Source organism: Balaenoptera ricei, chromosome 1 (assembly GCF_028023285.1).
Source record: "Balaenoptera ricei isolate mBalRic1 chromosome 1, mBalRic1.hap2, whole genome shotgun sequence".
Classification (NCBI taxonomy): Eukaryota; Metazoa; Chordata; class Mammalia; order Artiodactyla; family Balaenopteridae; genus Balaenoptera; species Balaenoptera ricei.
The window spans coordinates 35,505,895-35,520,548 of NC_082639.1; the positions used below are offsets into that span (position 1 = coordinate 35,505,895).

At 55.5% G+C, this 14,654-nt stretch overlaps 2 protein-coding genes and 1 long non-coding RNA gene across 3 annotated transcripts in view; 2 read left to right on the forward strand and 1 right to left on the reverse strand.

Annotated features, from left to right (window-relative positions):
* The window catches only part of CFAP57 (cilia and flagella associated protein 57), a 74,926-nt gene extending 72,943 nt beyond the window's left edge, over positions 1–1,983 (forward strand). Inside the window, exon 22 of the mRNA XM_059920367.1 lies at positions 1,750–1,983. Coding sequence (XP_059776350.1) covers positions 1,750–1,964 — 215 coding nt within the window. The 3' untranslated portion in view covers positions 1,965–1,983. The remainder of the gene's footprint in view (positions 1–1,749) is intronic.
* The window catches only part of LOC132364597 (uncharacterized), a 29,214-nt gene extending 18,626 nt beyond the window's left edge, over positions 1–10,588 (reverse strand). The window contains exons 1-2 of the long non-coding RNA XR_009502848.1: positions 10,413–10,588; positions 7,388–7,525 (exon numbers count right to left, since the gene is read on the reverse strand). This is a non-coding gene — a long non-coding RNA (uncharacterized LOC132364597). The remainder of the gene's footprint in view (positions 1–7,387; positions 7,526–10,412) is intronic.
* TMEM125 (transmembrane protein 125) lies at positions 7,046–10,305 on the forward strand. The gene is made up of 3 exons (XM_059920380.1): positions 7,046–7,157; positions 8,453–8,602; positions 8,847–10,305. Exon 3 carries the CDS (start codon positions 8,989–8,991, stop codon positions 9,646–9,648), a length of 660 nt encoding a protein of 219 aa, XP_059776363.1. The 5' UTR covers positions 7,046–7,157; positions 8,453–8,602; positions 8,847–8,988; the 3' UTR covers positions 9,649–10,305.
* Positions 10,589–14,654: the final 4,066 nt, after the last annotated feature.

A 14,654-nucleotide genomic window follows, 5' to 3' on the forward strand; every position in this document is an offset into this window, starting at 1 on the left:
GTGAAAGCAGGGTCTCAAAGAGGATATTTGTACACTCATGTTCATAGCAGCATTATTCACAGTAGCCAAAAGGTGGAAGCAACCCAAATTTCCATCAATGGATGAATGGATAAACAAAATGTGGTCTATATATGCAATGAAATATTATTCAACCTTAAAAAGGAAGGAAATTCTGACATATGATACAACATAGATGAGCCTTGAGGACATTATGCTAAGCCAGACACAAAAGGACAAATACCATATGATTCCACTTATCTGAGATACCTAGAGTCATCAAATTCATAAAGACAGAATGCAGAATGGTGGCTACCAGGGGCTGGGGGTGGGGGGACTGAGGAGCTGTTTAATGGGGATGGGGTTTGAGTTTTTCAAGATGAGAAGAGTTCTGGAGATTAGTTGCACAGCAATGTGAATGTACTTAACACTGCTAAACCATACACTTAAAAATGGTTAAGGGACTTCCCTGGTGGTCTGGTTGCTAAGACTCTGCGCTCCCAATGCAGGGGGCCCAGGTTCGATCCCTGGTCAGGGAACTAGATCCCACATGCTGCAACTAAGAGTTCGCATGCCACAACTAAAAGATCCCTCATGCAGCAACAAAGATCCCAAGTGCCGCAACTAAGACCCGTGCAGCCAAATAAATAAATAAGTAAATACATTTTTTTTTTAATGGTTAAGATAGCAAATGTTATGTTATATAGATTTTACCACAATTTTTTTTTCTAAGTAGGGCAGAGGAGTTGGAGTAAAGATTGAAGTTCCTAAGTGCTGCTGTGGGGAATGAGAGTTTGCTGACTATGGACATAAAGTCCGTCTGGGGTTGGAAACCAAGAACTTGAATCTCGTGTGTTACTTTTATCGGTAACGCGCAGCAGGCCAGACGTGAAAGTGGCGACCCTGGATGCTCAGATTATCTTGGATGTAGGCTGGGCAGGGTACCTGGGGCAGAGGGACGAGGCATCTAGATGGGAGAAGAAACTCACTGTGGGTCTACCTGGTCAGAAAAGGAGTGAATCTAAGAGGAACCCATTTGGTAGGTAAAAAATGGAGTTGTCCGGGAAGATGAGGTCTAAATTCAGTCTAAGAAGAGGTGAATGGAGCGCTAGAGTGAAAGATCCTGGGCGGGACGAGGGAGGGGAAGCCACAGAGTGGGTGTGGAGCTGGCGTGCAGGCCAAACAATTAATGCTGAGAGTTTAGCCTCGTGAGGCCAGGGAGTGGGGTGAGCCGTGGACCCTCGTGGACACCAGCATCACCCAGGACAGCACTGAGACAGGAGGATGGCTGAGAGTCTCGGGGGACGTCCTCAGGGAACATGAGTGAGTGGCCACAGCAGGAGGGCTAGAGAGGGGTCTCCAGGAGCAGGTTTACGTGAGGAGGAGGACTGGCAGCTTGGAGGCCAGCCCGGGTCAACAGGAGAGTGCCACTCTGCTTGGGGTGTGGGGACTGAGCAGCCCCCAGTGGAAGGGGCCTCGGGGCAGGCACACTGCGGGGCTCAGGAGAGGGGCCGGGCTGAGGTCAGGTTTAGCATTTGCCTTATCACTCCAAAGCGTGTCTCTTCGTTTCTCCTTCTCTGCTAGACAGTGAAATGGCTCATCTCCATCTCGCTAGCATCTGGGTTGGAGTGTCTACCCCATAGCAGGTGCTCCATAAATGTGTGCGGGGGTGGAGGTTAGAGGCGGAAGGAAGGATAAGCTTTGCAGCAGCCCAGTAACAGGCCCACACTAGTCCTGCTCTGTCCCCTACAGAGTCCGGCAAAGACTTGCCAGGCATGCCTCCCACCGTGAGACTGAATGAGCAAGAAGAAACTGGGAGAATCATTGAGATGCAGCGCCTGGAGATCCAGCGCCTCAGAGACCAGATCCAAGAACAAGAGCAGCTCCCAGGCTTCCACCCCTTTGCCGGGATGCGGTTGCCTTCCCTCCTGGGGGCAGAAGCAGACTTAAAGCTGCAGACCAAGTGACCCCCTCTGGTGAGCCGTCTCCAGCCAGGCCAGAAGAAGCACGGTGCTCCTGTCGTCCCCAGCCTGACTCTGGGCTGCAGCCCCTGCAGCCCTGACCATACCAGCCTCTCCCTCCTGCCCTGGGGAACCTGGGACACGGGCAGAATAAAGGTGTTCTCCCACAGTCACGTCCAACTCTCTGCTTAGCCAGGGAGCTGGGGAGGGAGGAAGGGAAAGAGGGACCCTGAGGCCCGGGGGGCTCCTGCTCGTCCAAAGCCACCACTGCTAGTCCCTGCCCAGGCACAGGGCTGCCTGTCGCTGCAGAGATCCCACGCCCCGCCCCGCCCTTCTCTGGACCTCAAGAGCAGGGCTGCCTGTCGCTTCTGACCTGCCTTCTCCCCTGCCAGCCACATCAGGACCAGACAAAGCCTCCTACGTTTTCTTCTTACTTATGAAACATAATGAGGTTTGCTGAGAATTTTCACAGCTGTGTGAAGGTGAGAGTAAAATCATGAACATGGCAAAGTTGGTAGAGTTCCCCCACATCTTCCATTATCTGCAGACCCTGGTATCACGACTATAAGCAGAACTCTGCCCTTCTTCCTCTTACCTCCATGCCTCTCTAGACTTGTCATCCTCGGTCTGCAGGGCGCTGCCCTGCTCCTCCATTTCTGGGGGGCACCTCTTCCTCTAGACCCCATACTGGGTGGCCCAGCCACACATACCAGGAGAGGTGGTTGTTTATGCACTAAGAACCCATATGTCCCTGTCTTCTCCCACCTGCAGAAGCCAGACACCCTTCTAATACCCAAATAACAAATATTAAGCCCCCGGTCCCTCCTGGTGTGTCATGGAATCTCAGGGCTGAGATACAACCAGACCTCGAGAAGGACTTGAACTAAGACCTGGGACACGGCTGGAACCCCCTCTCCCTCTCTTATTCTTGCCTCTCTATAGACCAGCCTCCCATTGCCAGGACAGCTGGCAGAAGGGGACCCTTAGCATCCCATGAGTAGATGCCCCAAGGCTGACATGGAGTCTCTAGTCTAACTTTAAATTGCCCAAGGAGAATATTTGGGGCCTAGCTTGAGTCTGGAGCTCACTGCTATCCAATCAACTGTACCCATAGGGGTGGGTCACAGAATAGAATCCTGGTTACCGGGGTTCATCCCTGTAGTGAAGTTGGTCATTGTGAGTGGAGCAGATATTCCAAAAGATGTCCGTCTGGGGCAACTGTCAGTCATGGAACATGGGGTGGGGGCAGATGACCTGGAGCCATTGAAGACCTGGTGTTGCACCTGTGCTTTAAGCCCTTTATTCTCCAGCTGCCTTTCAGGGTGGCAGGGATGGGACCTCTTTTGCTCACCACTGTCTCCAGCACCTGCACAATCCCTGGTCCAGAGAAGGGAAACAGTAAATGTTTGCTGGATGGATTATATTATTTATCGCCTCCCCCCCAACTATTTAGACTAGGTATTATTGTCCCCATTTTACAAATGAATAGACTGGGACCCACGGAGTTTAAGCCATTTTTCTAAGGTTGCAGAGCTAGAGCTGGGACTGGGACCTTCAAGGTCAATCTAGTTCCAAAACCAATATTCTCTCCACTGTTCATGCTTTCATTCACAAGCATTCCTTGAACACGTATTATATGCCAGGCCTGTTCTAGGAGCTAGAATGCATAAATCACTCCGTTCAAGAAGGTTATCTTCCAGGGCGGTAGACAGACAATATTCCAGACAGATAAGAACATATAGCATATTTGACAGCGACAAGTGCTAAGGAGAAACATGAGAGAATAAAGGAAATCAAAGAATGAAGGGCAGGGAGGTAGGAAGTACGGGGAAGGCTGTGATTTTAGACACAGGAAGGAAGCCTCACTGAGACAGTGACATTTGAGCACCTTCCTGAAGAAAGGTGAGGGAGGGAGCCACGTGGGAGGAAGGAGCTCCAGGCAGAGGGAACAGCCAGTGCAAAGGCTCTGAGCAAGCACAAGCAGAAGAGGGACAGCGGGGGGTGAAGTCAGAGAAGGCCTTAGAGATTGTGGGAGGACTCTGGCTGTTTCTCTGGGTAAGACAGGCCATTGGAGGAATTTAAGCACAGCAGTGACTTTACCTGCTCTACCTTATCACAGGATCACTCTAGCTACTGGGTGGAGAATAGCCTGAGGTGGGAACTTGGCCAAAGCGGGGAGGCTGGGCTACAGGGCCTCTCCCTTCTCCTGGGTCCTCCCACCGTCTAACACAGGGATCCCCAACCCCCGGGCCACGTCCAAGGCCTGTTAGGAACCGGGCCGCACAGCAGGAGGTAAGCAGTGGGCAAGCGAGCGAAGCCTCATCTGCCGCTCCCCACCGCTCCCCATCGCTGGCATTACCGCCGGAACCATCCCCCCACCCCACCCCCAAGTCCGTGGAAAAATTGTCTTCCACAAAAGCGGTCCCTGGTGCCAAAAAGGTTGGGGACCGCTGGTCAAAGGGATCAGTTAGAATCCACACCTCACGCTCTCTGCCCACTGCCACCTCCTCCCCCTGCCTTCAGTACCGCCCATCTGAGCTGCCTCAGCAGCCTCTGCTTTGGGGACAGAGTTCAACGGCCCTGCGAGGAGCCTGCCTGTCCACTTTAACTCCAAGTTATTCGATAAGACCCAGAATGAGAACAAAGTCTCACCCAATCAATGTTTAAACTGGAAGCTTTTAGGCTTTGTTCCCTCCACCCAAAAAATTCCCTTCAAACCCCCAGGGGAAGCCGGTGGAGGGCAGGGGGGGCGTGGATCTCATGACTTTCCCCGCCCAGCTCTATCCAGGACAGCTGGACCCTGGATGGGTCTGGCTGGGACCGGTCCCTCCTTGGGACCAGGAGGAAAATAAATGTCAGAGGGGCAAGAGGAATACACAGTCACTGAGCCCTGCCAGGCCCCTTCTTCCCCGCTCACCCCAGGGCAGGGAACGCCTCTATAATGCTTTGCAAAGTGGCAAACCCACATGTTTGTCCCCAAGATCCAGCTTGCCCTACCTCTCCTTGAGGGGAAGAACCATCTAGTAAGGGATCTGCAAGCCACACGTGGCGAGCGTTAGACATGTGGCTAGTCTGAGCTGAGATGCACTGTAAGCATAAAATACACAGCGAATTTTCAAGACGAAATAAAAGACTGAAAGAGCTCAATCCCTTGTGTATTAAAATGAAAATATTTGGGGCTTAAAATAAAATTTCACTGTATTAATTTCACGTGTTTTTCTTTACTTTTTTCACATGATTACTAGACAATTTTACAGTTTAAAATTACATATGTGGCTCGTGTTATATTTCTATTGGACGGTGCTGCTCTAGAGTTATGACCAGGCCCCCAATCATCTCCACCGAGCAAAGCAAAGAGAAGCATGGACAGGTCCAGCATAATTATTTTGTGAGCTGATAATGGAAAGATAACTTTGATTTTGTTTTTCTTGTCTATTTCATACACACCAAAAGGAGAGACAGCAGGAGGCATTACAAGGGGTTCAATCCAGGCGACAACCACCTCCAACTAGCCTCCCAGCCCCCCGCCCATCGTGTAGTGTGTGGTGCCAGACTCGCCTGTTAGAAGCAGAGCCCTGGCCATGTCCTCATTATACTTTGGAACCCTCCATGAGTACCTCAGATGAGTCCAAATGACTCACCAAGGCATTCAAGGCCCTGTGCCACCTGAGCCAAACTTGCCTTTCCAGCTTCCTCTCACAAGCTCCCTGCGTAGCCCCACATCTGGCAGTTCACACGTTCATTCATTCAACACATGTTTACTGAATACTTCCCATGTGCCAGGCACAGTGTTGGCTGCTGAGATCATGAGGGTTAGCAAAACGGGCACTAAACCTGCACCCACTGGGAACCACACATCTAGTGGGGGATGACAGGTGAATAAATAGGGCAATCACAGCACATGCAGTAAGAGCAGTTGTGGGGGAAGCATGGGGGCCATAGGTGCCCCAAAGAGGCACCTGAACCAGCCTAGAGGTCAAGGAGGGCTTCCTGGAGGAGGTGACATCTCAGTTGAAGAATTTGAGTTAGCCAGACCAAGGCTGGGGGTGGGGCGTGGTAAATATCCCAGGGAGAGAGAACTCTGAGTTCAAACACTAAGCGGAAGGGCAGAGCAGTGCAGAGCATACATAACTGAAAGACAGGCATTCTGGCTGGAGGGCAGGGGCCAGGGGCAAATGACTGGCCTGCTGTGGATGGCAGGGGTTCTGTGAGCCTTGTAAAGGAATATGGCATTTATCCCCAAGTGTTTATTCTGCAAGTGTTTTAAGCAAGGGAGCTCCTGTTTCCCACCTGAAAATCCTTTACCCCCTCCTCCCTGTGCACTCAAATCCTGCCTCCTCAGGGGGGCCAAAACGTGGGGCAAACCTACCTTGGTCAGGCCCTTGAGGCTTTGGAGGAGAATGGGCTAGGGGCTTGTGGGGCTCCGGCCCAGGGTAAAGCACCAAGGGATGGAGGTACTGGGGCTGGGTTTGGGGGCCAGCTGGTGTTGCAGTTTGGGGCTGAGGCAGGATTTGAGCTTGGAGTCGGGATTTGCGGGCTGGATTCAGGAACATGGGTCAAGGTTGGGGCCAAGGATGAGGCTGCCATCTAAGATCTAATTCCAGCATTTGGAGCTGAGGTTTCAAGCCAGATTTGGGGTTGGGATCTGGGGCTGGGACTGGAACTGGATTTGGAAATGGGGCTGGGGCGTCGGGGCTGGGGCGTCAGGGCTGGGATTTGAGATTCAGGGTTGGGGCTGAGATGTGGGGTAGGGGCCTCGGTTGGAGCTAGGAGTTCTAGTTCGGGTCTGAAACTGCAGCTGGGGCTGGGGTTGGGTTTAAGGCTGGAACTAAAGCTAAATTGGGTTGGAGCTGGGGGATGGCCTCAGGCCTGGGCTCTGGGGCAGATGGACAACATTCCTCCTGCTGCCCAGGTCTGGAAATTGCATTCGTGCCCTAACAGCAAGAGACAGAAGCCCCTCCCTTCCCAGGAATGCCTCAGCCCAGCAGAAGGAGCAGCGCCACGTCAGCCAATCGGCTCAGGCCCTGCCTTGGAAACACCTGTTGATCCTCCTCCCCCTGCCCCCCCCCCCCCCCCCCCCCGCCTGAGCTCACCCAGGTGCAGGTCAGGCAGGTGAAGCGCCTCCCCGGAAACAGAGCTGGAGTGCCCCACCTGCCCGCCCTGCCTGCTCAGATCGGATCCAGCACCTCCAGGCTTCTTGTGAGTGCCCCGTGGTCCCCCCTACCCCCACCATTCACCGTCTCCCACTGGCTCTTCCCCTGAGCGCCTCCACCCCACCCCCAGCCTGGCCCCATGGTGCCGGCACACCTGTGCAAGCACTTTCAGACCCATGAAGTCACAGCCCTGGGGAATGCTGGGACTGATTCCGGGGCCCCTCCTCCGGCCCCTCCCCCACCTCCCTTGGGGGCACCTGCAGCTGCCCCTCCTACCTCGTGTGCCGGGCAACCCCTGCTGAGGGATTGTGGAAGACGGACACCTCATCAGAGGTGTAACCCACGTACAGCCATGAAGTCATAGTCCCGAATGATCCAGGACCTGCGTCCTCTATATAAAGCAGGTGTCCCGTCCTAAATGGGAGGAGAGAATGTTGTGTTCTTTTATTCAGAAAGCATTCTCTGGGCATCTATGCGGGCCCTAGAATTCCCACTGGAATTCTGACCTGGAGATTTTAATGCCCCCACCCCTCAAGATAAAAGTTATCGTCCTCACTTTTCAGATAATGAGCCTGAGCTCCAAGAGGTGAACTTGCTAGGGGCTTCTCTGACCTCCCCCAAGCCCCTCTTCTGACTAACCCACAGCCAGCACTCATCACAGGAACACACCTGCTATAAACTGGGGCTCCCTGAGGGCAGGGGCCGGGCTGCTGTACTTTGCCCAGTGGGAGTCACGCTGACTGGCCTCTGGAGGACGTGTTCAATGAGGAACCACTGCGAGGTCCCTCGCCCACGTACCCACGGTGGCAGGGACTGCAGCTGGGGGTCCAGTCCAAAGCCCTCCTTCCCTTTGTACCACTTTAGAGAAATCGTGGAGGAGGATGGCATGGGAGTGCGGTGAGAGGGAGAAGAGTGGGGGAAGCAGGAAGACCAGTGAGGAAGTTGAGGGGAGGGAGGTTGAAGCGCAGGAGGATGAGGGCAGAGAGTGGGATGGAGAAATGTTCAGAGGTGACATGCACAAGGGAGAGACACGAGAGAGGAGAGGGTTTGCAGGAAGATGACGAGCTTGGGTTGGGAGCTGTTGCATCAGAGGTGCCTGTGGGACATCAAGGTGACAATTGCCTTATGGGTCTTGGAGCTTGGGAGGGAGATCTGGGTTTGAGAGAAAGAGGGATTTGGGAACCAGCAACCATGCCTGTGAGGTGGGATGGAGTGTTGGGGGTCAGATCCTGACTCGCGGAGAAGGAGTCGCAGCCCAAAGAGAGAAGATTCAGAGTCAGCCAGCTGGTTGCAGAAGGGTTAAGTCATAAGCCCCCTCCCTCCCCACAACCCTCCCCGCAGGAGCCAGCGGTGACAGCTGAGGCCATGTGAGTCGGATCCTGAATGAGGCTTTATCTCTGGGTCTCCATCCAGTCCCATCGTCCACCGTGGCACCAGCTCCCTCGGCCAGCCGGGATGGGACAGGCAACTGAGACAGCCAGAGCCAGAGAGGTCAGGGACTGGGCAGGGGGTTCCTTGGGTGGGTGAGGGTGCTTTGGGTGGAGGGAGCTCTCCTGAAATCTCTGGAGAGGCATTCCCGAGGGGGCAGTGCTAGGGAGGAGGTTTTCCTGGGGGCGGGGGGGTTGGTTGCAGGGGACATGGGAGGATTCCCAGGGACCATCCCCAAGGCTCCCAGGAGAGACCATAAGGGGCAGGTGGGCCGGGGAGATAGCAAGTGTGATTCTCCCCCCTGCAGGTGATGGTGACCATCCCCTGGACCGTGCGAGGAACAGGACTCTGGGCCTCTGGCTGCCGCGCAGGTAGTGGGGGCTCCAGGCCATGATCCGTACCTCTGCCCCCTGACGCAGCCCTCTGCCCTTACTCGTGCCAGATCAGCCATGTCTGAGAGAGAGGCTCAGGCGCCGCCGGGCCGGGGGCTGCCGCCGGATGTGCTGGCGGAGCAGGTGGAGCTGTGGTGGTCCCAGCAGCCGCGGCGCTCCGCGCTCTGCTTCGCCGTGGCTGTGGGCCTCGTGGCGGGCTGTGGGGCGGGTGGCGTGGCCCTGCTGTCCTCCACCAGCAGCCGCTCGGGCGAGTGGCGCCTGGCGGTGGGCACAGCGCTCTGCCTGCTGGCCCTGCTGGTCCTGGTTAAGCAGCTGATGAGCTCGGCCGTGCAGGACATGAACTGCATCCGCCATCCTCGCCACGTGGCCCTGCTCCGCAGCGGCGGCGGGGCCGACGCCCTGGTGGTGCTGCTCAGCGGCCTGGTGCTGCTGGTCACCGGCCTGACGCTGGCAGGGCTGGCCGCCGCCCCTGCCCCCGCCCGGCCGCTGGCCGCCATGCTGTTCGTGGGCGTCACCCTGGCTGCCTCAGGTGCGCTCTTCCTGCTGGGCCTGCTGCTGTATCAGGTGGCCGTGAGCGGACACTGTCCCCGCCCCCGTGCGGCCGCCCCCTCCGCCCGCAGTGACCGCAGTGGGAATGGCAGCGTCTTCAGCATCTCAGGGCGGTTGTCCGCTGGCCAGCGTCACGAGACCACGTCCAGCATCGCCAGCCTCATCTGACCGAGCCCGGGCCCTCCTTCCCGCGACCCGCCTCAGCCTCCACAGAGCCGTGCCCGGGCGCGAGTGAGGGTGTGTGCCAACACGTGTGCGCACACGCACCAAGGGGAGAGTGACTGCGTGGGTGCCCCCAGGACTGCCCAGCCCTCTGAGGGACCGTGTGACTGTGATGAGGGGCCGACTTGCACCCACACGCCCACATCACAAGGAGGGAACTGCTTCTCCTTGGAGCTCGTGGAACCGTCAGTCTGCCTGTCTGTGTCCGGGACCTCTAGGCAGAGAAGGGTCTGGGATCCCTGAAGATCCCTGGCCCGTATCCCTAACACCCCTCAAGGGCAACTCTGCCCTGTAACACCTGTCAGGGATTTCCCCAGGAGAGGCTGCTGCCCGCCCCAGAGACTGCGCCAGTGAGCCCCTTTATCAAGGAGACTGAATGGTGACAGAGTGGACAGAACACAGGCTCCGGCATGACAGGCCTGGGCTGCAGTCCCCCCCTCTACCACTCACCAGCTGGGGGCCTTGGGCAAGTGGTTTAACCTCTCTGAGCCCCGGTTTCTTGAGCGTCATGGTCACGGTCATCAATTGTTAGGATCAAATGACATTATGTATAGAAGGACCGGGCACACGGCAGATGTGCAATAAAAGTGGTGGCTGCTGTTAGTGGTATTGTCTTTATCGCACCATCTCACCTAGAGACCTTCCCTCCCCTCCCCCTCCCCTCCCCTCCCCCCCAGCCACCCCTCCCAAAGGGAACACGTCGTGCCTACCTCAGGCTGACCTAAGGTGCCTTGAAGGTGTCCTCAGCCAGACCTGTGGTCTCTCCTCATAGGTACTAGGAGGCCTGAGGGGAGACGGGATGAGGGGATGCTTAGCCTCAGGAAGGTAGTGCGTCTCTGGTCCCAGGGAGAGGGTGTTGTGGGCAGGGAGGATGGTGAGTCCTCATTTGCTTATGTGCTGGTTCCAGATGAAGCCTGAAGTACTGGGGTTTTATTGCCTGGTTTCTCTGGAGGCTGCAGCTCCTAACCCCACCTCTGAAACCAGAACATCCTGTTCTGTGTAGTTGCAGCACCGGCTGACCTGCCTCTGGGTTTCCAGGCACGGGAGGGGTGTTGGACGCCCGCTTGGGCATGAGAGTACCTGCCTGATTGGGGTCAGCCCTGGAAGGGCTCTCCCTTTCTGGATGCAGGGGCATTTCCTGTGTGACAAGGACAGAGGTCCACTGGGGGAACGCCCAAGAGCGCCAGTTACTGTTTCATCACTTGCTGCTTCACAAAATGAAGATTATAGGAAGCCCCACGGGGGACACCAAGAGAGGCCGGGAAGCCAGACAGACGTGTTGCCTAGGAGGTGTTAAATGTGGAGCTACAGAGGCTCTGACAGGAGAAAATTGCTTTCAACTTGCCAAGATCAAGGCAGTTTCCTGGAGAAAACACTAAGCCGACGGATGAGGGAAAGGGTGTTGCCAGGCCTGGGAGGGAGAAACGTGAGCAGAGAGAATAGGGCAAGTCCAAGTGCACCGGGAATTCCGTGCACCTCAGACTCCACATATTCAAATGTGAGCCCCTCTCCTCTCTACCCTGACCTAGGTCCCCGTCTCACCCTCCACCCAGCATCCAGGTTAGAGACCTCAGGTGCCGAGGTTCCCCCCTGCTTATGCAGGCTAGTGTGCAGACCCCCCAAAACGACAGGCCTCCCTCTCTCCTCAACACACCCACGAGCCAGCCACGCTGCACCATTGTCGTGACTCCACCACGGGGGCTCCTGGCACGGGCCTGGGCACATAGTAGGGTGTGGATGGGCGGATGAAGAAGTCGGCTTGGTGAGACCCACCTATAACCGGGAAGGGTAGGGAAGTTAGGCCATTGTCCGCTGATGGCCCTGAATCTTTCCCTCCTGAGGCCCCGCACTGTCTTCCCCAGAAACTCTCATTCTTCCCGGGCTCCCAAGAGGGAGCTCTCACTATCACCCAATTCCTGGGCCATTAGAGGACCACAGAATGCCTCTTCCTCCTGTGAAACAGGGATAAATCCTGTTTCTTTTCAGCTAAGACAGGGTTAGACTCTTTCACGATATTTCTTTTAAGAAACTAAAGGAAAACAGAAACACAGAAAATTGGGAGGGGGGAAGAGTTACACAGGAAAATGTCTAGACGAGCAGCTACTGTAGGCCAGGCCCGTGTCAGGCTCTCCTGGGAAGGATGCCAGATGAGGAGCATGGTTAATGCCCACAGAGGACACTGTGGACCTATTCCAAAGGGCAGTGGAAGTCGGCATGTACACACCCAGCTACAACATGAGAAGGATGGTAGGAGCTGGGTGGAGGCCCAGGTGGGGCGGAAATGCTAATACTTCCTGATTCACTAAAGCCAGCCCCACAACCTCCCACCTCCAGCTTGTGTGCTCAAAGCTGTGCACTAAACCCCATCTTGGTCCCCATGGCAACCAGTCATCCACTGGCCCCTCTGCTCTCTCTCTGTCCCTCTAAAGCAGCCCATTCTGTTTTCATCTCCCATCTGGCTCAGATTCTGTGACCCATCATGTCACCCACTCCTTGACAGAGTCCTCAACAACTTAGCCCCCTGACCTTTGGTCCCACCCTCCCAGCAAAATCCCCTCCTTGGATAAACCCTCACACCGACCAGCTACTAGAGAAATCTGCACAGCTGGGCAGCCTGGTGTCACCGTGATTCCCCATCACCAACCTCAACCAGGTCTGAAACTCGGCTCACCAGTTACGCTGTTTCCCCGGCCAGCTCCTGCTCCCACAGAGCCCTCAAGTTCTCTCCACTCCCTTCACACCACAACATCACCCCCTCACAGCCCCCAACACTGCTCTCTGCACACGACTTGGCCTCCCTCGCTCGCCATGAGAAAATAAGAGTCGTGGGGTGGGAAGCCTCCACCTTGCTCCTGTGAAATCACGCCTCCTTTACTCCTGTCTGTCAAGTGGTCTTGTCAGCCCAGCTGAGGAATGTGGACTTTGTCCTCGGGACACTGAGAAACATGGAAAGATTTTAATTAGGGGAGTACTCTGAGCAGAATAGGATTGGGGACTCGCTGGCTGCAGTATGAAGCTGGGATTGGTCTTAGCAGAAAAAAAAAAAAAAAAGACCAAACAGCCCCAGAAATGCCGTCTCAGCTGGCCCCTGAGGGATGAGAAGCAGCTGGTCAAGAAGGTTGGGAAGAGAATCCCAGAAAGAAGGAATAGCAGAAGGGCCCAGAGACAAAAGAATTGGTTCCTTCGAGGAACCACAGAAGGTTTGGGTGGTGGGAACATGGAGTATCAGCTGGCAAGAGGCAAGGGTGAGGCTGGGGGGATCCCTGGGCCCCTCCCGGGTTTCAGAGGCTCCCTAGCAGGTAGCACAGTTTCTTAAGGCCAAGAGGAATCCAGTGAAGGATTGTAAGCAGAGGGATGGCCTGGCCGGAATTGTATTTTAAGACAATTAGGATTAATTGGAAGGGGTAAAAATGGAGGCAGGGAAATCAGTTGGTGGACTGATGCCACCTCCAGATGCGAGATGACGCGGCTCGGACAAGGGGGCGGCGGCTGGGACAGAGTCAGACAGGACAGGTTCGATGGATGCTCAGAAGGTGGGACCGACAGGTCTTTGTGACTAACTCCCTGGAGGAGCTCTTTTAGGATGGGACAGATGTGATGGGTCCACGTTGATTGAAAGAGAAGTTGAAGACACAAGGCAGAGAAGAGGCCAGTCTTCAAGTCCCTGAGCGGGGAGGCGGGGAGGGTGGATCCGAGCCCACAATGGAGGGATTGGGCTCACGATGCTATTTTGATAGGAGAGAAGGAAGACTGTGGACAGGAAGGTCTGTGGGTTTTGTAGCAGGAAACTGACAACTACTCTCTCTGTGAGGCAGAGCCCATTTTAAGGAGCTGCTGCCGAGAATGACCAAGAAAACAGCGAGGTTGCTGAAGGCTCTGAGAGCCCGCGGGAGGCTGGAGAACAGGCAGGAACGGAAGCATGGCCTGGGCGATGGGGGCAGCGAAGGGGGGGTTCCTCAACAGCACGCGGAGGGCGGGATGCAGGCCTCAGGTTGGAGTGTCACCTGGAGTGTGTAATGGTGACATGACAGGGCAGGTAAGCTGAGGATACTAGCAAGAGGGAGGCTGACATAGAGGGCCCTGTAATCTAAACTGATGTTGGGGGAAAAGACAAGAGGAGCTGATGGAGACGGCACAGAGAGGTCTGGATCTCCTAGAAGCTCCCACTGGACGGCAGGCGAGGTGGAGGGAGAGAGACCTGCCACATGTTCCTCCTGGGCCACCTGGATGCTGGATCCTGGAAGAACATGTTCCTGAAATTTCCAAATGTGTTCCAGTCCAGGTGGTCCTTCCATCATATCCAGTCACACCCCTCCTGAGACCTCAGGCCCCCCTCGAGGAGCTTCCTCCAGGCCTCGGGGGACCAACACAAGCTCAGTTCTTGCACACTGACTGTGCTGCCTTCTGGACTGCTCCCCGGGACCTGTGAGACTGCCCTGGGCATAGCAGAGACCCGGCCCACTCTGGTCCCCTCCCCAGCCAGGGATGGGACATACCACTTCTACCCTCACAGCCTGCTCTCCCAAACCTGGAACTTCTCGGCCCCCATTCACACGGGGCAGAGGGGCGCCAGCCCAGGCAGGGTGGGAACAAGTCCAGCTACCAGGAGATTCCTTCACTGGGTCTGTTTGATCATGACTTAGACGTGAGATAAGGGCGTTATTGCTGAGTGAAGCAGGCACGCTGCAGTTAACTTGTTTAAGCCTCAGCTTCTCAGTCTATAAAATGGGGTGCCTGCCTAGCAGGGCGGTTGTCAGGAAGTGCTAACACATCAGTATTATTATTGTTATTGTTGTCGTTATTTTTATATTCTACAGCATCAGAACTTCTAACTCAAGTCCTTTGCTGTTCTGAACTGAATCTTCTGACCTGAGTCCTGGGAAACAGAGAAGTTCAAATCCCAGCCTGGAGAGAGTGAGGAGGAGGAGGCATGGCGAGCTCCTCCTTCAGGA